The sequence below is a fragment of the Nerophis lumbriciformis genome, linkage group LG12 (assembly GCF_033978685.3).
Source record: "Nerophis lumbriciformis linkage group LG12, RoL_Nlum_v2.1, whole genome shotgun sequence".
Classification (NCBI taxonomy): Eukaryota; Metazoa; Chordata; class Actinopteri; order Syngnathiformes; family Syngnathidae; genus Nerophis; species Nerophis lumbriciformis.
In genome coordinates, this window is record NC_084559.2 from 2,228,825 (window position 1) to 2,255,000 (window position 26,176).

Genomic DNA, 26,176 nt, shown 5'->3' on the forward strand with positions numbered 1-26,176 from the left:
GCTATAGATAATAAAAAATTAAATGTGATAAATCTATGGATAAAAAGCAGAGCCTGGCGACGCATGCGCGTTTATCATAACTCTCTCTCTCTCTCTCTCTCTCTCTCTCTCTGTCTCTGCCCCTCCCTCACCAATGCTGCTGTTTGTTTTGTTTTTAACCCCTTCTTAACCCTGAACGTACATTGAAAATACACGCAACCCTAACTCAAAATGCCGGACATTTGAGGCATTTAAGAAACTCCGCCCTGACATCTCTGCAAAAGAGGACATGTCCGGTGAAAAGAGGACTTATGGTCAGTCTATCCTAGCACGTTAGCCGCTAGCATGCCGTGTGTTGTGCCTCGGTGTGCATTGTTTACACAATGTGCGTTACGCTACTTAATATGTCCGTGTGGAAACTCGTTCGGTACACCTCCGAACCTTACCGGAACCCCCATACCGAAACGGTTCAATACAAATACACGTACCGTTACACCCCTAGTATACCGGTATTGGTATAGTAATGCGATACTAATGAATCATTTTTGGTACGATACCGTACCGGTCCAGCACGCCCCTTGCGTCGAAGTCACGTCGTGACATTGCTGGTTTACGAGCAGAGGAGCATGTTCGGCAGCGCACGCACACGGAGTACTTACAAGCAGACACAGTGTGTAGACAGAAAAGGGAGAACGGACGCATTTTGGCTTAAAAACTAACGATAAAGGTGAAGTTATAACACTGAAACGCCCTCAGGAAGAGGTACTTTAAGACATGGCTAGCTAGCTAGCGGCTAAAGTCCATCAGCCGTGTTTTAGCCACTTCTAAATCACTAATCCTCGTCTCCATGGCGACAAGTAAAGTAAGTTTCTTACAAGTATTATCCCTGCAGGACGAGGAATAGCTAAACATGCTTCACTACACACCGTAGCTCACCGCGTCAAGATGTAAACAAACACAATTGGTGGATCTACACCTGACATACACTGTAATGATATCAAGTACAGGCATGTATTTAGTTGATACTACTATCGAAATAATTTTAGTACCGTACCAAAATATTGGTATCGTTACAACACTACTACCATGAGTTGATTTACGTGACTTATTGGGGTGTTACCATTTAGTGGTCAATTGTACGGAATATGTACTGTACTGTGCAATCTACTAATAAAAGCTTCAATCAATACTGCAGATATTGGTGATCGTTCATTGTTCACATGACGTCTACTTACAGTTGCACAAGTAACTTTGCGTGACAAAAATGAGACTCTTCATTATTTGTACTACAGATCCTCCTGGATTTGCAAACAGATCCGAGTGATACCCCGTTTGTTTACAGTATGCGCAGATCCCTGCCTAAGTTGTTTGTATTTGGGTTTGTGGGTGACGGGAGCTGGCACCATGACAGGGGCCATTGTTCAACAATGCTCAGCAACTGGAAATGCTGACGCCTGGTTAAACAGAAGGAACAGTCCACCGGGGGGAAGTCATGGAGGGGGAAAGTGCCATTGTACGCATCTTATGAACATAGTTTAGTTTGGCACCAGCCCCTACGCAGTGACACCTCCATCACTGTCCCCCTGCTGTTGTGTTTGTTTGAAAGGGAGCAGGAATTGCCAGTGGAAAGTCGAACCCCCTCTGGTCTTTGGGTAGTGAAAACAAGCTACTCCGTCTGTGAGTCACGGCTACACACGGCTCTTTGGCAAAGAGGACAATGAGTAAAGCCTAATCCACCTGTTATCAGGGAGAGCCTCCCCCTGTCACACACTCACATAGGCACAGGATTCTGGCGCAGGAATGCAGTCTTACCCACCCATCAGCTTAAGCGATAGACCCTCACAAAACATTGTTGTTGCTTTTTGCAATTTTCTTCATACCATACAAAAACAAGTTGGTACAGTTATTGTCTTAAACGTTCCCTCTTGGGTTTGCTTCTACGATATGTACGCCTTTTGCAAAGCAGTCATGTTGATTAACATACTAGCAAAGAGATGAGTTACTTTCAGACAAAATTTCTAGGCGCAGTCAAGGCGTTGAGGGGATCTGGTTTGGTGGTTGCAGGATTAGCTCTCTGCTTTTTGCAGATGATGTGGTCCTGATGGCTTCATCTGGCCAGGATCTTCAGCTCTCACTGGATCGGTTCGCAGCTGAGTGTGAAGCGACTGGGATGAGAATCAGCACCTCCAAGTCCGAGTTCATGGTTCTCGCCCGGAAAAGGGTGGAGTTCCATCTCCGGGTTGGGGAGGAGATCTTGCCCCAAGTGGAGGAGTTCAAGTACCTCGGAGTCTTGTTCACGAGTGAGGGAAGAGTGGATCGTGAGATCGACAGGCGGATCGGTGCGGCGTCTTCAGTAATGCGGACGCTGTATCGATCCGTTGTGGTGAAGAAGGAGCTGAGCCGGAAGGCAAAGCTCTCAATTTACCGGTCGATCTACGTTCCCATCCTCACCTATGGTCATGAGCTTTGGGTTATGACCGAAAGGACAAGATCACGGGTACAAGCGGCCGAAATGAGTTTCCTCCGCCGGGTGGCGGGGCTCTCCCTTAGAGATAGGGTGAGAAGCTCTGCCATCCGGGAGGAGCTCAAAGTAAAGCCGCTGCTCCTCCACATCGAGAGGAGCCAGATGAGGTGGTTTGGGCATCTGGTCAGGATGCCACCCGAACGTCTCCCTAGGGAGGTGTTTAGGGCACGTCCGACCAGTAGTAGGCCGCGGGGAAGACCCAGGACACGTTGGGAAGACTATGTCTCCCGGCTGGCCTGGGAACGCCTCGGGGTCCCACAGGAAGAGCTGGACGAAGTGGCTGGGGAGAGGGAAGTCTGGGCTTCCCTGCTTAAGCTGCTGCCCCCGCGACCCGACCTCGGATAAGCGGAAGAAGATGGATGGATGGATGGAGTTACTTTCAGATCTCTATCTGCTTGACAGACTCACAACAGTTATTTTAACTACCGCCTATTTCAGCGGCAATTGCAGGGGGCTTCCAGGAGATCGTAAAAAGCCGCTGCCTAACCAGGGCTCAGAAAATCTGCAAAGACTCCTCCCAACCCCCACCAAGGACTGTTTTCACTGCTGGACTCTAGAAAGAGTTTCCGCAGCCTCCGAAGCAGAACCCCCAGGTTCTGTAACAGCTTCTTCCTTCAGGCCGTAAGACTCTTGAACGCATCATAATTAAATTATCCCCTCAACTCCCCCCAAAATGGATTAACTTTTGACCCAGCACATTTGCTCACATTTTCAGTAGACCCATAATAAATTCATAAAAGAACCAAACTTCATGAATGTTTTTTTGTGACCAACAAGTATGTGCTGCAATCACTCTATCACAAAAAAATAAGATGTAGAAATGATTGGAAACTCAAGACAGCCATGACATGATGTTCTTTACAAGTCTGTCAACTTTTGACCACGACTGTATAGGGTTTGGTTCACCTCGACTCTCAGGTTACCGTGAACATTCACCCTCTTTTGTAACTATTGAAAGACACTTGTCTGACCGTGCTGCGATTTGACAAGTTTCCTCGCAGAATACCTGCTGTCGGATAGGTTTCCTCAACCGCCAAGTCAGCAGACGACATAAAAGCCTCGGCCCTGACTTGTGCCTCTAGGACAACAGTTGTTCGTTACAAGAAGAGTGAGAACCCTGAATCTGTGGGTGTTTACTGTTATTAGGCTGTCAGAAGTTGTGATTTATGGCGTATTGAGTGGGAGAGATCTTCATGATATAAACTGCGAGGAAGAAGTTAAACAGAGCGACAGGCTCAGTGGCAAATAGCTGCAGGGATTGTCGCCACTAACAATAGAGAACATTCAGAGATATTATGTTAAGCAACTGTCTGCTGTGTGGCAAAAAAACATTTTAAACAGGTTGAAAATATTCACTTAGGTATATAGTTTTAAAAGTAATAATAGTCTAGTATTGCTCAATAACCGATCCAAGGTGTATCACCTTTTGGTAACCCACAATTTGATACCATCTCTGCTGTTCCAGTAGTATAATTTCATACACTATTCTTGGTTGATTGCTCATCCAACAATCTATTGCTGAGTGGGACTCTCTGACAGAGTACTAAACCGGTTTAAACGTTCTCTAAGAGATGGGGACTATTTTGTATGATTGGCAATTATATTGGGACGGCGTGGCGGGGTTGGGAGAGTGGCCGTGCCAGCAACCTGAGGGTTCCTGGTTCGATCCCCACCTTCTACCATCCTAGTCACGTCCGTCGTGTCCTTGAGCAAGACTCTTCGCCCTTGCTCCTGATGGGTCGTGGTTAGGACCTTGCATGGCAGCTCTCGCCATCAGTGTGTGAATGTGTGAATGTGGAAATAGTGCATACTTGCCAACCCTCCCGGATTTTCCGGGAGACTCCCGAAATTCAGCGCCTCTCCCGAAAACCTCCCGGGACAAATTTTCTCCCGAAAATCTCCCGAAATTCAGGCGGACCTGAGTGACGTGTTGACAACACACAACAACAGTGTCTACCGTAAAGCAGTTCGTCTGCCGTAAACAGCAATGTTGTGACACTTTTAAACAGGACAATACTGCCATCTACTGTACATGCATATGTGACCCACCCATAATGTGTCACATTTTTGTGTTGATTTATTTATTTTATTTTGTGGTTTGAATTCGTTTTTGGAGCTGTCATTACACATTTATCAGTATTCACATTGGTCAGTAGGGGGCAGTAGGGCTTTTCTTCCCAATTGAATGCTATCACCTGCAGACCGGAAGTGTCTTGTCATTCTGATGAGCGCGACCAGTCTGTGAACAATTGAAACATCCTGTGTGCTTTTTCCTCCTGTATAACAGGTTAGTTTTGGTGAATCAACTCACAGAATAATATCCATGTGATCTTTATAAGTTTAAGTACACATTCTGATGGTGGAGCCTAACTCTAAAGTGTTTGTGAGTTGTAGTTTGTAAATGAACACTGAAATTCAAGTATTTGTTTTATTTTTATATATATATATATATATATATATATATATATATATATAGCTAGAATTCACTGAAAGTCAAGTATTTCTTATATATATATATATATATATATATATCTTAACCACGCCCCCCGCTGCCATTTTCCCATGCCTTGCCGATACGCATTTTTTGGCAAATATCGGCGGCCGATCCGATCCAAATATCGGATCGGGACATCCCTAACCGAGATGATAATAATGAGAACCGTGAGAATTTTGGCCAAATAACCGGAATATGAAATGTTCATATCATTACATCCATAGCACCTTTACTGTATGTCTGATTGAAAATCATTAATTGTCCAGCCCATCAAATATTTTCAGTGTTTTTCCTCAAACAGCAACAAATAGTGTGTGACACTTTTTCTTTCCTGTTTCAGTGGTAATTAAATAAAGTGATGTCCAGACCTGCTCCATCCCCAATCTACACCCTGAGGGGTGCAGGGGGACCCATCAACACCCTTCACTTCAGTCGCCATGGAGAGGACACTCCTCTCCTCTTCTCCGGGTAAGATATAGGCCTGATGTCATTTATGCAGTGTAACAAGAAAGGCCATGATGTTATTCTTAGCATTAGTTGAGTTTGACCACGCATCATTAACCAGCTATTGGTTTGGAGTAGTATCATGTAGAATGGCTTAAAGGGGAACATTATCACCAGACCTATGTAAGCGTCAATATATACCTTGATGTTGCAGAAAAAAGACCATATATTTTTTTAACCGATTTCCGAACTCTAAATGGGTGAATTTTGGCGAATTAAACGCCTTTCTATTATTCGCTCTCGGAGCGATGACGTCACATCGGGAAGCAATCCGCCATTTTCTCACTTTCGTCGGTGTGTTGTCGGAGGGTGTAACAACACGAACAGGGACGGATTCAAGTTGCACCAGTGGCCCAAAGATGCGAAAGTGGCAAGAAATTGTACGAAATTTGTTCAAAATACGAGGGTGTGGGGAAAGCCGACGAAATGGTCAGTCGTTTGTTCCGCACACTTTACCGACGAAAGCTATGCTACGACAGAGATGGCAAGAATGTGTGGATATCCTGCGACACTCAAAGCAGATGCATTTCCAACGATAAAGTCAAAGAAATCTGCCGCCAGACCCCCATTGAATCTGCCGGAGTGTGTGAGCAATTCAGGGACAAAGGCCCTCGGTAGCACGGCAAGCAATGGCGGCAGTTTGTTCCCGCAGACGAGCGAGCTAAACCCCCTATCGACCCTAGCTTCCCTGGCCTGCTGACATCAACTCCAAAACTGGACGGATCAGCTTTCAGGAAAAGAGCGCGGATGAGGGTATGTCTACAGAATATATTAATTGACGAAAATTGGGCTGTCTGCACTCTCAAAGTGCATGTTGTTGCCAAATGTATTTCATATGCTGTAAACCTAGTTCATAGTTGTTAGTTTCCTTTAATGCCAAACAAACACATACCAATCGTTGGTTAGAAGGCGATCGCCGAATTCGTCCTCACTTTCTCCCGTGTCGCTGGCTGTCGTGTCGTTTTCGTCGGTTTTGCTTGCATACGGTTCAAACCGATATGGCTCAATAGCTATATATATATACATATATATATATATATATATATATACCTTGATGTTGCAGAAAAAAGACCATATATTTTTTTAACCGATTTCCGAACTCTAAATGGGTGAATTTTGGCGAATTAAACGCCTTTCTATTATTCGCTCTCGGGAAGCAATCCGCCATTTTCTCAAACACCGAGTCAAATCAGCTCTGTTATTTTCCGTTTTTTCGACTGTTTTCCGTACCTTGGAGACATCATGCCTCGTCGGTGTGTTGTCGGAGGGTGTAACAACACGAACAGGGACGGATTCAAGTTGCACCAGTGGCCCAAAGATGCGAAAGTGGCAAGAAATTGGACGTTTGTTCCGCACACTTTACGGACGAAAGCTATGCTACGACAGAGATAGCAAGAATGTGTGGATATCCTGCGACACTCAAAGCAGATGCATTTCCAACGATAAAGTCAAAGAAATCTGCCGCCAGACCCCCATTGAATCTGCCGGAGTGTGTGAGCAATTCAGGGACAAAGGACCTCGCTAGCACGGCAAGAAATGGCGGCAGTTTGGTCCCGCAGACGAGCGAGCTAAACCCCCTATCGACCCTAGCTTCCCTGGCCTGCTGACATCAACTCCAAAACTGGACAGATCAGCTTTCAGGAAAAGAGCGCGGATGAGGGTATGTCTACAGAATATATTAATTGACGAAAATTGGGCTGTCTGCACTCTCAAAGTGCATGTTGTTGCCAAATGTATTTCATATGCTGTAAACCTAGTTCATAGTTGTTAGTTTCGTTTAATGCCAAACAAACACATACCAATCGTTGGTTAGAAGGCGATCGCCGAATTCGTCCTCACTTTCTCCCGTGTCGCTGGCTGTCGTGTCGTTTTCGTCGGTTTTGCTTGCATACGGTTCAAACCGATATGGCTCAATAGCTATATATATATACATATATATATATATATATATATACCTTGATGTTGCAGAAAAAAGACCATATATTTTTTTAACCGATTTCCGAACTCTAAATGGGTGAATTTTGGCGAATTAAACGCCTTTCTATTATTCGCTCTCGGGAAGCAATCCGCCATTTTCTCAAACACCGAGTCAAATCAGCTCTGTTATTTTCCGTTTTTTCGACTGTTTTCCGTACCTTGGAGACATCATGCCTCGTCGGTGTGTTGTCGGAGGGTGTAACAACACGAACAGGGACGGATTCAAGTTGCACCAGTGGCCCAAAGATGCGAAAGTGGCAAGAAATTGGACGTTTGTTCCGCACACTTTACCGACGAAAGCTATGCTACGACAGAGATGGCAAGAATGTGTGGATATCCTGCGACACTCAAAGCAGATGCATTTCCAACGATAAAGTCAAAGAAATCTGCCGCCAGACCCCCATTGAATCTGCCGGAGTGTGTGAGCAATTCAGGGACAAAGGACCTCGCTAGCACGGCAAGAAATGGCGGCAGTTTGGTCCCGCAAACGAGCGAGCTAAACCCCCTGGATGTCTTGGCTCACACCGTCCCTAGCTTCCCTGGCCTGCTGACATCAACTCCAAAACTGGACAGATCAGCTTTCAGGAAAAGAGAGCGGATGAGGGTATGTCTACAGAATATATTAATTGATGAAAACTTTATTCATTACTCGCGGTTTTACGTAAATTATTATACATAAACTGTGTTTACCAATAATTTAGCTTAAAAACATTTATTTTTGTCAATCGTTCGAGTACATTCGGGTAGTCTTGTGTAATGCAGTATTTTGTGTCTATTTAGGGATGGTTAACCTGAGTGCTGAAATCGTGGAAAAATATATGTTCTTAGCGCGCCTGAAATGGGCTGTCTGCACTCTCAAAGTGCATGTTGTTGCCAAATGTATTTCATATGCTGTAAACCTAGTTCATAGTTGTTAGTAATTATCTTATCAGACAGTGTTAAGCCGCTGAAATCCGAGTCTGAATCCGAGCTAATGTCGCTGTAGCTTGCTGTTCTTTCCGCCATGTTTGTTTGTATTGGCTTCACTATGTGACGTCACAGGAAAATGGACGGGTGTATATAACGATGGTTAAAATCAGGCACTTTGAAGCTTTTTTTAGGGATATTGCGTGATGGGTAAAATTTTGAAAAAAACTTCGAAAAATAAAATAAGCCACTGGGAACTGATTTTTAATGGTTTTAACCCTTCTGAAATTGTGATAATGTTCCCCTTTAACTCGTATGCATTCGATTTCCTGATCTGATCAACCAATACCATAAAGTCTATAATAGCCGCTCAAAATAGAAGCCCACTGTCAACATTTAAAACAACAGGTCTTTGTTTGTTTCGGACGACATCTGAATCCGTACTAATATGCGGTGCGCCAGTTTGTCATCTGTTGTGTGCACAGATGTTAGAATTTAGCAATTCTCGTCATTTAATTTACATCTTTAAGTTTTCACAGGCGGTCAGATATTGTTCTCAACTGTAAGAATAATACAGGGCTTACATTTGTTTTCAGATCAGGGAAAGGTGCCATCCATATGTGGAATCTCAGCAACAGGAGGGCAGAGAAAATTGTAGACGGTCATTCTGGGAGTTCTGTCATCTGGGTCAACACGCTATCCTCCACGGACACACTTATTAGGTCAGTAGTGATGCCCTTGCTGTTACGGTTTTGATTCCGTTCCAATATTTGATGAGACATCCGCCCCTTTCTTTCTCCTATTGGTGGATAAGTCAGGGGAGAGACATGAGGGTCTGTCTTTGGGACCTGGGCCGAGGTCGCGGTGAGATTGTGGACTCTCTGAGTACAGGCAGCGTTGGATTCTGTCAGTGCTCCTTGCTCGAGACAGGACCGAGGACTTGCCTGCTTGCCTTTGCAGGACAACAACCTGAGGAGGTGAGGCATTGTGCTATTGAAACCCAGTGATCACATGCTGTCCAGGTTGAGTCATGTCATGCTACAGTGCTTTTTAGTAAAGAGACCTAAAAAAGTGGAAAAAATTAAAATACCGTATTTTCCGCACCATAAGGCGCCCTGGGTTATAAGCCGCGCCTTCAATGAACGGCATATTTCAAAACTTTGTCCACCTATAAGCCGCCCCGTGTTGTAAGCCGCATCTAACTGCGCTAAAGGAATGTCAAAAAAACAGTCAGATAGGTCAGTCAAACTTTAATAATATATTAAAAACCAGCGTGATGTGGGCGCGCATGGAGTCGTATATCAACATGGACGGAGCTGCGTGAAAAAAGCCACCCGGCCTCTTCGCGTAAACTTACCTTAACCACTCGCTCATCTTTTCTTCATCCATCCATCCCTTCGAGTTAGCTTTTATGATGACGCCGGCTGGAAAGGTCTCTTTTGGCAAGGTCTTCCTTTTGAATATCACCATGGGTGGAAGTTTCTGGCCATTAGCATGGCAAGCTAGAACCACAGTGAAGGATGACTTCTCATTCCCTGTGGTGCGAATATTCACCGTACGTGCTCCCGTTGTATCCACAGTGCGGTTCACAGGAATATCAAAAGTCAGTGGAACCTCGTCCATGTTGATAATGTTCTCTGGCCGGATCTTTTTTTCAGCTATCTTGTTTTTACAATATGCACGGAAAGTAGCCAGCTTTTCTTGAAAGTCTTTAGGCAGTTGCTGTGAAATAGTAGTCCGTGTGCGGATGGAGAGATTGCGTCTTTTCATGAACCGGAAACCTGTCGCTTAGTAGGAGCCATTTTGTGGTCTTTATAGATGTAAACACACAAAGGAAATGAAACGTAATATCCGCGCGCTTCTTCTTCTTCTACGCGGGCGGGTGGTTGCTTACAGTAGAAGAAGAAGCGCTTCCTGTTCTATGGGGGCGGGTGCTTACCTTGGCGGTTGCTTGCGTAGAAGAAGAAGCACTTCCTCTTCTACGGGGAAAAAAGATGGCGGCTGTTTACCGTAGTTGCGAGACCGAAACTTTATGAAAATGAATCTTAATATTAATCCATATATAAAGTGCACCGGGTTATAAGCCGCACTGTCAGCTTTTGAGTAAATTTGTGGTTTTTAGGTGCGGCTAATAGTGCGGAAAATACGGTAGCCAAATAAAGTTAATACTAAACCAAAATGACAATAACATTTCTGGAAGTGCCAATCTGAAAAGGTATGATAAGATGGTGGTAAATTCTTAACGTTTACATTACATTGTACCATTGCACCGAATACAAAGTTCTGTCATTGTTCCCAATTACCGTATTTTCCGCACCATTAGCCGCACCTAAAAACCACAAATTTACTCAAAAGCTGACAGTGCGGCTTTTAACCCGGTGCGCTTTATATATGGATTAATATTACGATTCATTTTCATAAAGTTTCGATCTCGCAACTTCGGTAAACAGCCGCCATCTTTTTTCCCGGTAGAACAGGAAGCGCTTCTTCTTCTACGCAAGCAACCGCCAAGGTAAGCACCCGCCCCCATAGAACAGGAAGCGCTTCTTCTTCTACTGTAAGCAACCACCCGCCCCGGAAGAAGAAGAAGCACGCGGTGCATGCTGGGATATGTGACGTTTCATTTCCATTTGTGTGTTTATGTAAAGACCCCAAAATGGCTCCTATTAAGTGTGTTGTCTGTCTAATTATAAATAATGCAGACGAGGCGTGTTAACTGAGTTCTCAACGTTTACTCACAGCGTGCTCATAACCACATTCTAACTGCCAGCATACAACAACGCTTCTCAGGGCTACCGCGCATGCTCGTCACTATCGTTGCATGCTGGGTAGTGTAGTTGTTATATTTGCTAGCTCATAACATCACATTGAGAGACACGCTTACGCGCTTAATTCAATACTCGCCGTCATTCCGGGTGGATTGACAAAAGACCTCCAGCCGCTAGATATTGGTGTCAACAGGGCATTCGAAGCTAGACTGCTAACTGCGTGGGAACAATGGATGACCGAAGGCGAACACACCTTCACTAAGACAGGGAGGCAGCGCCGGACGACATTCGCCCAACTTTTCAATTCGGACACCGAAGGAGAAAAATTCGAGGGATTTATGAATGAAGAATAACTTCAGAAAGTGAGCGTTATGTTTATTTTGTGTGTTGTGACATTAACGTTCGAGCAACATTATGTTGCTATTGCTCTGCACTATTTTGAATTTTACTATGTTTGTGATTGCACATTTGCGTACATTTTGGGACAGAGTTGTTAGAACGCTGGTTTTTAATATATTATTAAAGTTTGACTGACCTATCTGACTGTTTTTTTTTGACATTCCCTTTAGCGCAGCGTAGGCGCGGCTTATAGTCCGGGGCGGCTTATTGGTGGACAAAGTTATGAAATATGCCATTCATTGAAGGTGCGGCTAATAATCCGGTGCGCCTTATAGTGCGAAAAATACGGTACTGCTGTTCTGTTGTTGGACACACTTTAAAATAATCCCAAACCATAGACATGGTGTCGTTAGTCAGTCGTCGAGCGAGCTCGCATGTTAGCCACGGCTACAGCACCGGCAACGACACACTCTTGTTGTTGTTATGCTTCGCTCGCGGCGGTTTGATGAGGTCATCAAGCGTCGCCAGTAAACCTGTCATGCTGCAGTCGTGCTGCAACTCCTGTGTTGTGTGTGGGAGACGGGAAAAGGGAGGGGCTGCTGACTGGGAGAGGCAACTGCTCTGTACTGCGGCGTTTTAAAAAGTCATTCATTTTACTTTTTGAAACCGATACCGATAATTTCCGATATTACATTTTAAAGCATTTATCAGCCGATAATATCAGCAGCCCGATATTATCGGACATCTCTAATATACAGTAATAATAAGCCGTGATCTGAATGTGCAGCCGTGGTATAAGAACAGCGTTCAATGCATTAGTACTGTGAGAACAAATAGACAGTATCGTTATTCGACTTGTGTGTTGAAAATAGAATTCCTTGACCCGACGAGATTAGTGCTGGATAAAGTCACCGCTGCGTCTAGTAATTCATGCTCAACACCCGTAGGCCTGTAGTGTTTGGTACTGGGCTAGCGTCCGAGTGTGTAAATGGCAGCCAGCTATTCAGACATCTTTTTATTGCCTTCAGATTCATGTTACTTGCTATGCCGCGGATGAGCCACACTTGAAAGGGACAGAATAGTCACCTGATCCATCCAAACGTGCCTCCGCTAACCCCCATCCAGCGGGCCAGGCATCAGGGCGCCTTTGACTCCGAAGCACCTCAATAATGCCATTGTCCCAATAGACACGGACAGAAACACACTCCTATGCAACATCCAAGACCCAAGAAGAGGGCCACTGTTGATTTTTGTCTCTGCAGTCTCCACTCAATTACACAGGCATAACTGGCCGAGACAGATGCTTATCAGGCTCAAATATGACACCCCTGAACACATTCAAAAGAAACAATAAATACACACTTGGCCACAGAGTATACACAGACTTGTTTTTCAGTGCCAAGTGTAAGAATGCAGATTTCTTGAAATATTATTGGCATACTAACAAGACATTAAATTAACTTTGTTTATTCTTTATTCGTTTTGTGGCAAAAAAAAGCTAATTATACCACATAACGGTCAGAATAATGAAACAAAAAAGCATCAGATCACCTTAGACTTTGACAAGTCCTTAAAGGGGAACTGCACTTTTTTGGGAAGTTTTGCCTATCGTTCACAACTAGGGATGTACGATAATGGCTTTTTTTGCCGATATTCCGATATTGTCCAACTCTTAATTACCGATACCGATATAAACCGATTCCAATATATACAGTCGTGGAATTAACACATTATTATGCCTAATTTGGACAACCAGGTATGGTGAAGATAAGGTCCTTTTTTTAAAAATTCATAAAATAAAATAAGATAAATAAATTGAATAAAAAATAAATTAAAACAATATACAAACAGTTACATAGAAACTAGTAATTAATGAAAATGAGTAAAATTAACTGTTAAAGGTTAGTACTATTAGTGGACCAGCAGCACGCACAATCATGTGTGCTTACAGACTGTATCCCTTGCAGACTGTATTGATATATATTGATATATTGTTATTATTAACTGTATCCCTTGCAGACTGTATTGATATATATTGATATATTGTTATTATTAACTGTATCCCTTGCAGACTGTATTGATATATATTGATATATTGTTATTATTAACTGTATCCCTTGCAGACTGTATTGATATATATTGATATATTGTTATTAACTGTATCCCTTGCAGACTGTATTGATATATATTTATATATTGTTTTTATTAACTGTATCCCTTGCAGACTGTATTGATATATATATATATATATATATCAGTGACGTGCAGTCACTAGAGGCAGGTGAGGCGGGGCCTCACCTGCCATCATGGAAAGAAAAAAAATGTAAAAAGAAAAAAAAAAATAGTAAATTGTTATATGTATCCAGTGATTATACTATAAAGTTATTTTCCATTTAACTTCACCAGTTTTAGATTATTTTTATTTAAAATCGCTGAATTTTCACATTTGCCGTTCAAATACTGAGAAGAGACGGTGCGGTGATCAGCAGCCAGTTGAGGCACGTCACTCAGTTGTGCCTCACCATGGATTGCGCAATGACTCAGCTAACTGCTGGCCTGCTGTGCAGTGAGACCGTATTGCTATATGAATTATATTATACATTTCCATAGTTTAGTTAGCTGAGGTATATAATGTACAGTGTATTTTGTCAACAACTGTATGTGTGTAACGTATTTCTTGTGCTGAGCGATCATAAAACGGCTGCAAAAGACGCACTGGCTGAGGCTCGCCTCCTGCACCCCCGCTGTAGATTGCAAGCCCTGACGGGAGTGTTATATCAACTAAAGCCCACACTTAAACTTTCCACGTGCAAGATTGAATCTATTTAAAAAAGTTATTTCATAAGAAGCCAAAAAGTGCAAAAACAATAATGTTCGTGTTGGAGGAGTTGTGAATGACTGCAGGGCCACAACATTAGGTACACCTGCAGACTGAACACTGAAATTCAAGTATTTCTTTTATTTATGTATATATATATATATATATATATATATATATATATATGTATATATATATATATATATATATATATATATATGTCTTAATAAGGTTATCCAAAAAATAGTGCTCGATACCGTAGTAGAGCGCAATATATGTATGTGTGGGAAAAAAAATCACAAGACTATTTCATCTCTACAGGCCTGTTTCATGAGGGGGGGTACCCTCAATCTCCTGACGATTGAGGGTACCCCCCCTCATGAAACAGGCCTGTAGAGATGAAATAGTCTTGTGATTTTTTTTTCCCACACATACATATATATATATATATATATATATATATATCCATCCATCCATCCATCCATCCATCCATTTTCTACCGCTTATTCCCTTCGGGGTCGCAGGGATATATATATGTATATATATATATATGAAATACTTGACTTGGTGAATTCTAGCTGTAAATATACTCCCCCCTCTTAACCCCCCCCCCCCACACCTCCCGAAATTGGAGGTCTCAAGGTTGGCAAGTATGGTTTACATCATTGAGTGCTGCTTTCTCGCTTCCTTGCTCCCTGTAAATGTATTCTAGATCATAAATCATGCATCTCACCTGGACATAAGAAGTCTGAAGAGCTAATCCCACAAGTTGGTACACTTTGACAGCCATTTAGGGCCCGGAATTGGCAAGAAAGACTTTTGGGTTGTATTACAAGTGCCTTTTGATTGTATTTATTCAATATTTATATTGCAAAATAATAACATCTATCGTCATGTCTCTCATAATGATTGTGAGCAATAGGCAGAATTCAAAAAAAAAAGTGCAGTTCCCCTTTAACAGGGGTCGGCAATAATGTATCTCGGAAGAGTTAGGGCTGCATGGGATTCTGGGTATTTGTCCTGTTGTGTTTATGTTGTGTTACGGTGCAGATGTTCTCCCAAAATGTGTTTGTCATTCTTGTTTGGTGTGGGTTCACAGTGTGGTGCATTATTAGTAAGAGTGTTAAAGTTTGTTTTTTTCATACCGCCACCGTCAGTGTGAGCTGTGTGGTTGTTGACCAAGTATGCCTTGCTGTTACCCACGTGAGCATAGCGGAAGCCCCATACAACATGTGGCTGATCAGGCACGCTAACTGTAGGGGGGTGCTATATGCTGTACTATCACGGCACGCATGACGCTGACAAGAGCTATTAAATAAAAACCCGCGTGCCGCACCAGCTTTCAAATTCCACATAAAGGTGTGGGCAGCGTGTCTGAGACCCCTGGTTATACATAGCACAAAGCAAAAAAAACAACTTCGTATGCAGTTTTATTTCATTTAAAATTTCCAAAAATTTTTGCGGCTCCCAATGTTTTCTATAATTTGTGAAACTGGTCAAAATGGCTCTTTGACTGGTAAAGGTTGCCGACCCCTGCCCTTTAAGAATCACTTTATTAGGCATGCAGAAGTGCTGGGCAGAGAAACACACTGATTGCCAAAAGGGCGGTAAAAGTGAGGATTTAGTAGAAATGTTTATATTTTTGTAGGTATGCTTGCATAGCTATTATCTTCACCCCTGGCCTTGTTTGAAGCAATGCATTCATCAGAAATGGGTCAGACTACAGCTGGATTTACTATGAGCAGGGAGATGGATGGTGCAACACTGTTTTCTACAAAACATCTGATCTGCGGATGTCCTGGAACCAAAATGACAGCTTCAGGTTGCAGCTTGGATTTGGTTGTGTATTTAAATTCAGGCAATCAAATTAAGCAGTTTACACAATCTTTGATGTGCGACTGTGTATGAATGGGTCTGAAAATATGAACACATCTATGCAAAGGCATGATGATGTGTAACAACTTCATTTCTGGAACCGTAAAGGAAAATACCTGTTTACATGAGACTTGCACTCAACAATTGAATGTTTTTGCATATACAAACCCTGTTTCCATATGAGTTGGGAAATTGTGTTAGATGTAAATATAAACGGAATACAATGATTTGCAAATCCTTTTCAACCCATATTCAGTTGAATATGCTACAAAGACAACATATTTGATGTTCAAACTGATAAACTTTTTTTTTTTTTTGCAAATAATCATTAACTTTAGAATTTGATGCCAGCAACACGTGACAAAGAAGTTGGGAAAGGTGGCAATAAATACTGCTAAAGTTGAGGAATGCTCATCAAACACTTATTTGGAACATCCCACAGGTGAACAGGCTAATTGGGAACAGGTGGGTGCCATGATTGGGTATAAAAGTAGATTCCATGAAATGCTCAGTCATTCACAAACAAGGATGGGGCGAGGGTCACCATTTTGTCAACAAATGCGTGAGCAAATTGTTGAACAGTTTAAGAAAAACCTTTCTCAACCAGCTATTGCAAGGAATTTAGGGATTTTCACCATCTACGGTCCGTAATATCATCAAAGGGTTCAGAGAATCTGGAGAAATCACTGCACGTAACAACATGCACTCTCAAAGTGCATGTTGTTGCCAAATGTATTTCATATGCTGTAAACCTAGTTCATAGTTGTTAGTTTCCTTTAATGCCAAACAAACACATACCAATCATTGGTTAGAAGGCGATCGCCGAATTCGTCCTCGCTTTCTCCCGTGTCGCTGGCTGTCGTGTCGTTTTCGTCGGTTTCGCTTGCATACGGTTCAAACCGATATGGCTCAATAGCTTCAGTTTCTTCTTCAATTTCGTTTTCGCTACCTGCCTCCACACTACAACCATCCGTTTCAATACATGCGTAATCTGTTGAATCGCTTAAGCCGCTGAAATCCGAGTCTGAATCCGAGCTAATGTCGCTATAGCTTGCTGTTCTATGCGCCATGTTTGTTTGTGTTGGCTTCACTATGTGACGTCACAGGAAAATGGACGGGTGTTTATAACGATGGTTAAAATCAGGCACTTTGAAGCTTTTTTTAGGGTTATTGCGTGATGGGTAAAATTTTGAAAAAAACTTCGAAAAATGAAATAAGCCACTGGGAACTGATTTTTAATGGTTTTAACCCTTCTGAAATTGTGATTATGTGCACTTTACAGAACAACTAATGTTGTAACTGCATCCTGTTTTCTGCAGATCAATATTGTGGAGCTGCCCAGTAAGGCTCCAGTGTGCACCTTGGTACCCGATGCCAAGTTGGGGATGGTCATGTGTGTCAAGATGTGGCAGGTAAGCACCAAGGCAATTTTCAATTGTGGCGTTTGCATCTGTTGGTGTCAGGTTCAAACACTGATGACATCTAATAATCAGACAAGAAGCAAGGAATCATGCAGAGACAGAGTTCAATTTAGCTCATGAGGAGTGTTGCGTTTTGGACCAGTTGTTCCTCCCAGGGAATTCAAGTCACAATTCGCTCCCAAGTTCTTTCCGACACTTAAAGCTGAGTTGAAAAACCACCAGAGACAGAATAGGTATTTTGTTGTATATTCTCAAAGCTTTGCCAATATACATTTTTGATTGAGACCAGTCTAACCATAGAACATTCTATCGCGCCTCCCCAAAGTGGTCTCTCTTCCCAACGCCAAAAACCTCTCTTTCCTTCCCCCTCCCTAGCCATAACAAAATGCTAGTCACAACACATTCCAAAGAACTCAAGGGCAACACACACAGTATACTTGCTGACAGAGCATCAAGAAAAGAAATGGAAGAAGTACAACTTAAATTCGGATATATGTAAATATCTGCCTCCGACAGGAGACATGTGTTTTGGGCTTTATTTTAGTCACAGATCCGAACTACGTTCTAAAAGTCAATCCCGCGTGCTTCCTCTATTTATTTGGAAGGTCCCTGTTACATCACTGAAGCTGTCGCTGAGGGAAGGGTGTAATCTCGACAAGTCCAGTTAGACACAATATATGATTATAGAATAAATGAAAATTAGTTGACGCAGGTCATATCGCCTTGTCTCTGCTCTGTCTGCGTCACGGCGGTGTTCGGCCTTGGCAGTCAGCAGGCCGAGTCTGGACACAACACTGATAAAGACGGCTGCCGATCTTTTGGATTGCCAGCTTTGCTTTCAGGTGTACTGGAGAGGAAGCTACGCCGGATAGTCGAACTTTGGATTCAGGAGGAACAGTGTGGTTTTCGTCCTGGTCGTGGAACTGTGAACCAGCTCTATACTCTCGGCAGGGTCCTTGAGGGTGCATGGGAGTTTGCCCAACCAGTCAACATGTGCTTTGTGGACTTGGAGAAGGCATTCGACCGTGTCCCTCGGGAAGTCCTGTGGGGAGTGCTCAGAGAGTATGGGGTATCGGACTGTCTGATTGTGGCGGTCCGCTCCCTGTATGATCAGTGCCAGAGCTTGGTCCGCATTGCCGGTAGTAAGTCGGACACGTTTCCAGTGAGGGTCGGACTCCGCCAAGGCTGCCCTTTGTCACCCATTCTGTTCATAACTTTTATGGACAGAATGTCTAGGCGCAGTCAAAGCATTGAGGGGATCTGGTTTGGTGGGTGCAGGATTAGGTCTCTGCTTTTTGCAGATGATGTGGTCCTGATGGCTTCATCTGGCCAGGATCTTCAGCTCTCACTGGATCGGTTCGCAGCCGAGTGTGAAGCGACTGGGATGAGAATCAGCACCTCCAAGTCCGAGTCCATGGTTCTCGCCCGGAAAAGGGTGGAGTGCCATCTCCGGGTTGGGGAGGAGACCCTGCCCCAAGTGGAGGAGTTCAATTACCTCAGAGTCTTATTCACGAGTGAGGGAAGAGTGGATCGTGAGATCGACAGGCGGATCGGTGCGTCGTCTTCAGTAATGCGGACGCTGTATCGATCCGTTGTGATGAAGAAGGAGCTGAGCCGGAAGGCAAAGCTCTCAATTTACCGGTCGATCTACGTTCCCATCCTCACCTATGGTCATGAGCTTTGGGTTATGACCGAAAGGACAAGATCACGGGTACAAGCGGCCCAAATGAGTTTCCTCCGCCGGGTGGCGGGGCTCTCCCTTAGAGATAGGGTGAGAAGCTCTGTCATCCGGGAGGAGCTCAAAGTAAAGCCGCTGCTCCTCCACATCGAGAGGAGCCAGATGAGGTGGTTCGGGCGTCTGGTCAGGATGCCACCCGAACGCCTCCCTAGGGAGGTGTTTAGGGCACGTCCGACCGGTAGGAGGCCACGGGGAAGACCCAGGACACGTTGGGAAGACTATGTCTCCCGGCTGGCCTGGGAACGCCTCGGGGTCCCACAGGAAGAGCTGGACGAAGTGGCTGGGGAGAGGGAAGTCTGGGCTTCCCTGCTTAGGCTGCTGCCCCCGCGACCCGACCTCGGATAAGCGGAAGAAGATGGATGGAGCTTTGCACAGATACAAAAATGCCACTTCAGCACAATTGACAATAATTTATAGCAACGGCCCTTAAGCATAAAGTTATGATGATAATATATACATAAGTATTCTAACAGTTGGGTTTAGGGGTTTCACCACTGTAGATTTTTTTTTTTTTTTTACTATTTTTTTATACAGTGTGCTGTAATGTGATTGGCCACCAATACATAACAAGGGGCACTAACAGGAAAGTCAACAAAAATGCACGTGCAATACGTGGCACATAATTTACAACCCAACAGCTCATCCTGGGACCCTTTTTCCAAGCATTTCTTCTTAGCTGGCAGAGAGTCCCGACACTGTAATTAAAGTGTTTGGAATGGCTAGGGAGTTCTCAGCTATATATCAGCCTGCAGCTGTACATCCAATCTGATCCCAGCACAAGTTTGATTTCGGTTTTGTAAATTAACGAGTCCCTGTAATTATTTTCGTGGTTAATAATTACCGTGTTGAGCTTCAAAGGGGGTTGTCTTGAGCACATATTTTGATTTAAATAAATAAATCAAACACATCTAACATGTATCCTCATTTTTAATACCGGCAAATGCACAGTTGCACACATGGAAATTGCATTTGTTTGAAAAAAAATCTTGATGGCCAATAAAAACATTTTTTAAATACTTTAAGCATTGTTGGTTTATTGCAAAAACATTGCTTAATCCTGCTGTTTATCATCCTTGCAAAATCAGAGAATCTACAATGTGGGGATGAATTTAAAGGGGAACATTATCACAATTTCAGAAGGGTTAAAACCATTAAAAATCAGTTCCCAGTGGCTTATTTTATTTTTCAAAGTTTTTTTCAAAATTTTACCCATAAAAAAAGCTTCAAAGTGCCTGATTTTAACCATCGTTATAAACACCCGTCCATTTTCCTGTGACGTCACATCGTGATGCCAACACAAACAAACATGGCGCATAGAACAGCAAGCTATAGCGACATTAGCTCGGATTCAGACTCGGATTTCAGCGGCTTAAGCGATTCAACAGATTACGCATGTATTGAAACGGATGGTTGTAGTGTGGAGGCAGGTAGCGAAAACGAAATTGAAGAAGAAACTGAAGCTATTGAGCCATATCGGTTTGAACTTTATGCAAGCGAAACCGACGAAAACGACACGACAGCCAGCGACACGGGAGAAAGCGAGGACGAATTCGGCGATCGCCTTCTAACCAACGATTGGTATGTGTTTGTTTGGCATTAAAGGAAACTAACAACTATGAACTAGGTTTACAGCATATGAAATACATTTGGCAACAACATGCACTTTGAGAGTGCAGACAGCCCAATTTTCATCAATTAATATATTCTGTAGACATACCCTCATCCGCTCTCTTTTCCTGAAAGCTGATCTGTCCAGTTTTGGAGTTGATGTCAGCAGGCCAGGGAAGCTAGGGTCGATAGGGGGTTTAGCTCGCTCGTCTGCGGGAACAAACTGCCGCCATTGCTTGCCGTGCTACCGAGGTCCTTTGTCCCTGAATTGCTCACACACTCCGGCAGATTCAATGGGGGTCTGGCGGCAGATTTCTTTGACTTTATCGTTGGAAATGCATCTGCTTTGAGTGTCGCAGGATATCCACACATTCTTGCCATCTCTGTGGTAGCATAGCTTTCGTCGGTAAAGTGTGCGGAACAAACGTCCAATTTCTTGCCACTTTGGCATCTTTGGGCCACTGGTGCAACTTGAATCCGTCCCTGTTCGTGTTGTTACACCCTCCGACAACACACCGACGAGGCATGATGTCTCCAAGGTACGGAAAACAGTCGAAAAAACGGAAAATAACAGAGCTGATTTGACTCGGTGATTGAGAAAATGGCGGATTGCTTCCCGATGTGACGTCACATTCGAGAGCGAATATTAGAAAGGCGTTTAATTCGCCAAAATTCACCCATTTAGAGTTCGGAAATCGGTTAAAAAAATACATGGTCTTTTTTCTGCAACATCAAGGTATATATTGACGCTTACATAGGTGTGGTGATAATGTTCCCCTTTAATCATTTAATTATGGATGCAATTGTGTATATATGCAGTATTTTGAAAACTTTTGGTCACTCCGTGAAAGTATAGATGGGACAAAATAAGTAATTGGAGGTTGTTTAGTAAAAAAGCAAGGCAGAGTTTCCCGCAGCGCTTTGTTGTTAAGGCGGCCGCCTTAACTTTGTATTTTTTCTGACTCCATATTACATCCAGCCATAGAATTATACATTAAAATAAACATATTTGAAATAATTAATTTTAAATGATCATAATTCATTTTAAATGACCATATTTAATTATTAAAATAATTGCTTGTTTATCAACAATTTTAGCATTTTATTCATTACATTTTGAAACCCTCAGAAGCCAAGTTATGTTATATTCCTTAAGATTTATTTATGCAAGTTTGAAGTATCAATTATCTAAACACAGTTTTGTTTGCATATTTTCAGGATGTATATATATATATATATATATATATATATATATATACTTATGTATGAAATACTTGACTTGGTGAGTTCTAGCTGTCAATATACTCCTCCCCTCTTAACCACGCCCCGCCCCACCCCTGACCACGCCCCCCGTCCCCCACCTCCCGAAATCGGAGGTCTAAAGGTTGGCAAGTATGCCACAGTCTGTAGTCTATTGCCCCCCCCAGGCTGTGGTGGCAGCGATAAGATGGAGACGTGATGGCGACAGGCCGAGTTACGCTGTTCCTTAAACCCACCCACCCCCTCCCTCCCCCTGGAGAGACACCACCTTAACTAACACATTTTCTGGGGGTAAACACTTCAAGGTATAATCTCGTTCTATGTAAGTGGTATTTACTAAATAACTTCTCTTAACGTAAAATAAAATGAACTTGATCTTGTGGACCAAAATGCTTCTTGAGATGTGTACCAAGTACAAGAAACCTCTGACCTCTGTGCCGGGTTTTTCACCATCAACTACAAAAGTCACGTTTTTGCTTTGGCGGTCAAAAATCATGCAATATTTATTGTATTATACTTATTTCCCCTAAATACCACCATCTGATTTTGTATCTGATTTGACTTCTTCTCTATCATTTCACTGCATTCATCATCTGATTTATGACCTCCTTACTGTTTCAACACTGAATGCCAGGAGACATGATGATCAATTATGTCATCGTACATTATATAATAACATAATAAAGGACATGCCCCCATCTGACTTCAAAGTTGGAAAACCCCCCCAGTGATTCTAAATCATTTCAGGCTGATGCATTATTTCTTCCCCTCTGCTGTCCTGGACAAAGCCACCAAAAAAACCCAGTTGTGGAGATAATGTGAGCTTTATGTGTATAAATCAGACAAAAAAAGGCTGATTTTCCGACTTTTTTACACAGGTAAAATAATAATTGGTAATCTGTGAGGTTTGTGTTTCCATCGCAAAGTCACGGTTTATTCAAATCAGGCTATTGATGTCAAAGAGGGCGATGTATTTATGCATTTCAATGAATACGCATGAATTGGTGCCTCAGTTTTTGTTTGTTAGCCATTTTAAAAGGACAGACAAAAACCAAAGCAGTTTTTTCCAGAAATCATCCAAGTCAATGACAGATGTTATTTTTCGCATGAAAGGACAAATTCTCAACCTGCTACTTTAAGATATATTGTATGTTGTTCTAATAATATTCCGTCCATCCAGTTTTAAAGTCAAAACTCCCAGGCCTCGTCTTGACAGAGCTTACATTCCGTCCGAATTCGATTTGCTGTGAAGAAGTAATCTCACATGTGCCTTCACATGTGGGTTTGACTTCAGTAGGGACGCAGTGCTCGGTCGTGATGTATGATCTGTAAGGCTTTGTAGTGAACAGAGGCTGGCGAGGAAAAGGGAAATGTTCCTATACAGATATCCATCACTCTCGGCTCATCACCTTTGCTGCTTCGTAGCCATGACAACGTGGCGGACACAAACCAGAGGAGAGGATTAGTTCCTTATGTTGAAGCGGTGCCTGCCCCGGGCCTCTGCTCGCCACATTAATAAACCGGCTGATGGTTTTTAGCTGCTGCTTGATAGAAACACAACAGGGGTAAAATGATGCAGCAATGTTCCCAGATTGTAGAGTGAATGCTGTGCATCACACATTTACATACAATATATTGCCTTGACTCACATATGAACTTGAAGTGCCATCCCATTCCTAACCCATAGGGTTCAATAGGATGTCGGCCCACCTTTTGCAGCTATTACAGCTTCAACTCTTCTGGGAAGGCTGTCCACAAGGTTGCGGAGTGCGTTTATATTTTCCACCATTCTTACAAAAGCGCATTGGTGAGGTCACACACTGATGCTGGTCGAGAAGGCCTGGCTCTAATTCATTCCAAAGGTGTTCTATCGGGTTCAGGTCAGGACTCTGTGCAGGCCAGTCAAGTTCATCCACACCGGACTCTGTCATCCATGTCTTTATGGACCTTGCTTTGTGCAAAGGTGCACAATCATGTTGGAAGAGGAAGGGGCCCGCTCCAAACTGTTCCCACAAGGTTGGGAGCATGCAATTGTCCAAAATGTTTTGGTATCCTGGAGCATTCAAAGTTCCTTTCACTGGAACTAACTCCTGAAAAACAACCCCACACCATAATTCTTCCTCCAGAAAATGTCACACTCTGCACAATGCAGTCCGAGAGGGACGGGGGCGTGGTTGGGGGTGTGGCCAAAAGGGGAGGGGTATATTTACAGCTAGAATTCACCAAGTCAAGTATTTCATATATATATATATATATATATATATATATATATATATATATATATATATATATATATATATATATATATATATATAAGAAATACTTGACGTTCAGTGAATTCTAGATGTATATACAGGTATATATATACAGGTAAAAGCCAGTAAATTAGAATATTTTGAAAAACTTGATTTATTTCAGTAATTGCATTCAAAAGGTGTAACTTGTACATTATATTTATTCATTGCACACAGACTGATGCATTCAAATGTTTATTTCATTTAATTTTGATGATTTGAAGTGGCAACAAATGAAAATCCAAAATTCCGTGTGTCACAAAATTAGAATATTACTTAAGGCTAATACAAAAAAGGGATTTTTAGAAATGTTGGCCAACTGAAAAGTATGAAAATGAAAAATATGAGCATGTACAATACTCAATACTTGGTTGGAGCTCCTTTTGCCTCAATTACTGCGTTAATGCGGCGTGGCATGGAGTCGATGAGTTTCTGGCACTGCTCAGGTGTTATGAGAGCCCAGGTTGCTCTGATAGTGGCCTTCAACTCTTCTGCGTTTTTGGGTCTGGCATTCTGCATCTTCCTTTTCACAATACCCCACAGATTTTCTATGGGGCTAAGGTCAGGGGAGTTGGCGGGCCAATTTAGAACAGAAATACCATGGTCCGTAAACCAGGCACGGGTAGATTTTGCGCTGTGTGCAGGCGCCAAGTCCTGTTGGAACTTGAAATCTCCATCTCCATAGAGCAGGTCAGCAGCAGGAAGCCTGAAGTGCTCTAAAACTTGCTGGTAGACGGCTGCGTTGACCCTGGATCTCAGGAAACAGAGTGGACCGACACCAGCAGATGACATGGCACCCCAAACCATCACTGATGGTGGAAACTTTACACTAGACTTCAGGCAACGTGGATCCTGTGCCTCTCCTTTCTTCCTCCAGACTCTGGGACCTCGATTTCCAAAGGAAATGCAAAATTTGCATGGTTGGGTGATGGTTTGGGGTGCCATGTCATCTGCTGGTGTCGGTCCACTCTGTTTCCTGAGATCCAGGGTCAACGCAGCCGTCTACCAGCAAGTTTTAGAGCACTTCATGCTTCCTGCTGCTGACCTGCTCTATGGAGATGGAGATTTCAAGTTCCAACAGGACTTGGCGCCTGCACACAGTGCAAAATCTACCCGTGCCTGGTTTACGGACCATGGTATTTCTGTTCTAAATTGGCCCGCCAACTCCCCTGACCTTAGCCCCATAGAAAATCTGTGGGGTATTGTGAAAAGGAAGATGCAGAATGCCAGACCCAAAAACGCAGAAGAGTTGAAGGCCACTATAAGAGCAACCTGGGCTCTCATAACACCTGAGCAGTGCCAGAAACTCATCGACTCCATGCCACGCCGCATTAACGCAGTAATTGAGGCAAAAGGAGCTCCAACCAAGTATTGAGTATTGTACATGCTCATATTTTTCATTTTCATACTTTTCAGTTGGCCAACATTTCTAAAAATCCCTTTTTTGTATTAGCCTTAAGTAATATTCTAATTTTGTGACACACGGAATTTTGGATTTTCATTTGTTGCCACTTCAAATCATCAAAATTAAATGAAATAAACATTTGAATGCATCAGTCTGTGTGCAATGAATAAATATAATGTACAAGTTACACCTTTTGAATGCAATTACTGAAATAAATCAAGTTTTTCAAAATATTCTAATTTACTGGCTTTTACCTGTATATATTT

General features: G+C 42.9%; 1 protein-coding gene across 1 annotated transcript in view; it reads left to right on the plus strand.

Annotated features, from left to right (window-relative positions):
* The window catches only part of LOC140679211 (guanine nucleotide-binding protein subunit beta-like protein 1), a 95,507-nt gene that overhangs the window by 16,728 nt on the left and 52,603 nt on the right, over positions 1-26,176 (plus strand). The window contains exons 2-5 of the mRNA XM_072914193.1: positions 5,338-5,465; positions 8,981-9,106; positions 9,199-9,361; positions 17,504-17,596. Coding sequence (XP_072770294.1) covers positions 5,356-5,465; positions 8,981-9,106; positions 9,199-9,361; positions 17,504-17,596 — 492 coding nt within the window. The 5' untranslated portion in view covers positions 5,338-5,355. The remainder of the gene's footprint in view (positions 1-5,337; positions 5,466-8,980; positions 9,107-9,198; positions 9,362-17,503; positions 17,597-26,176) is intronic.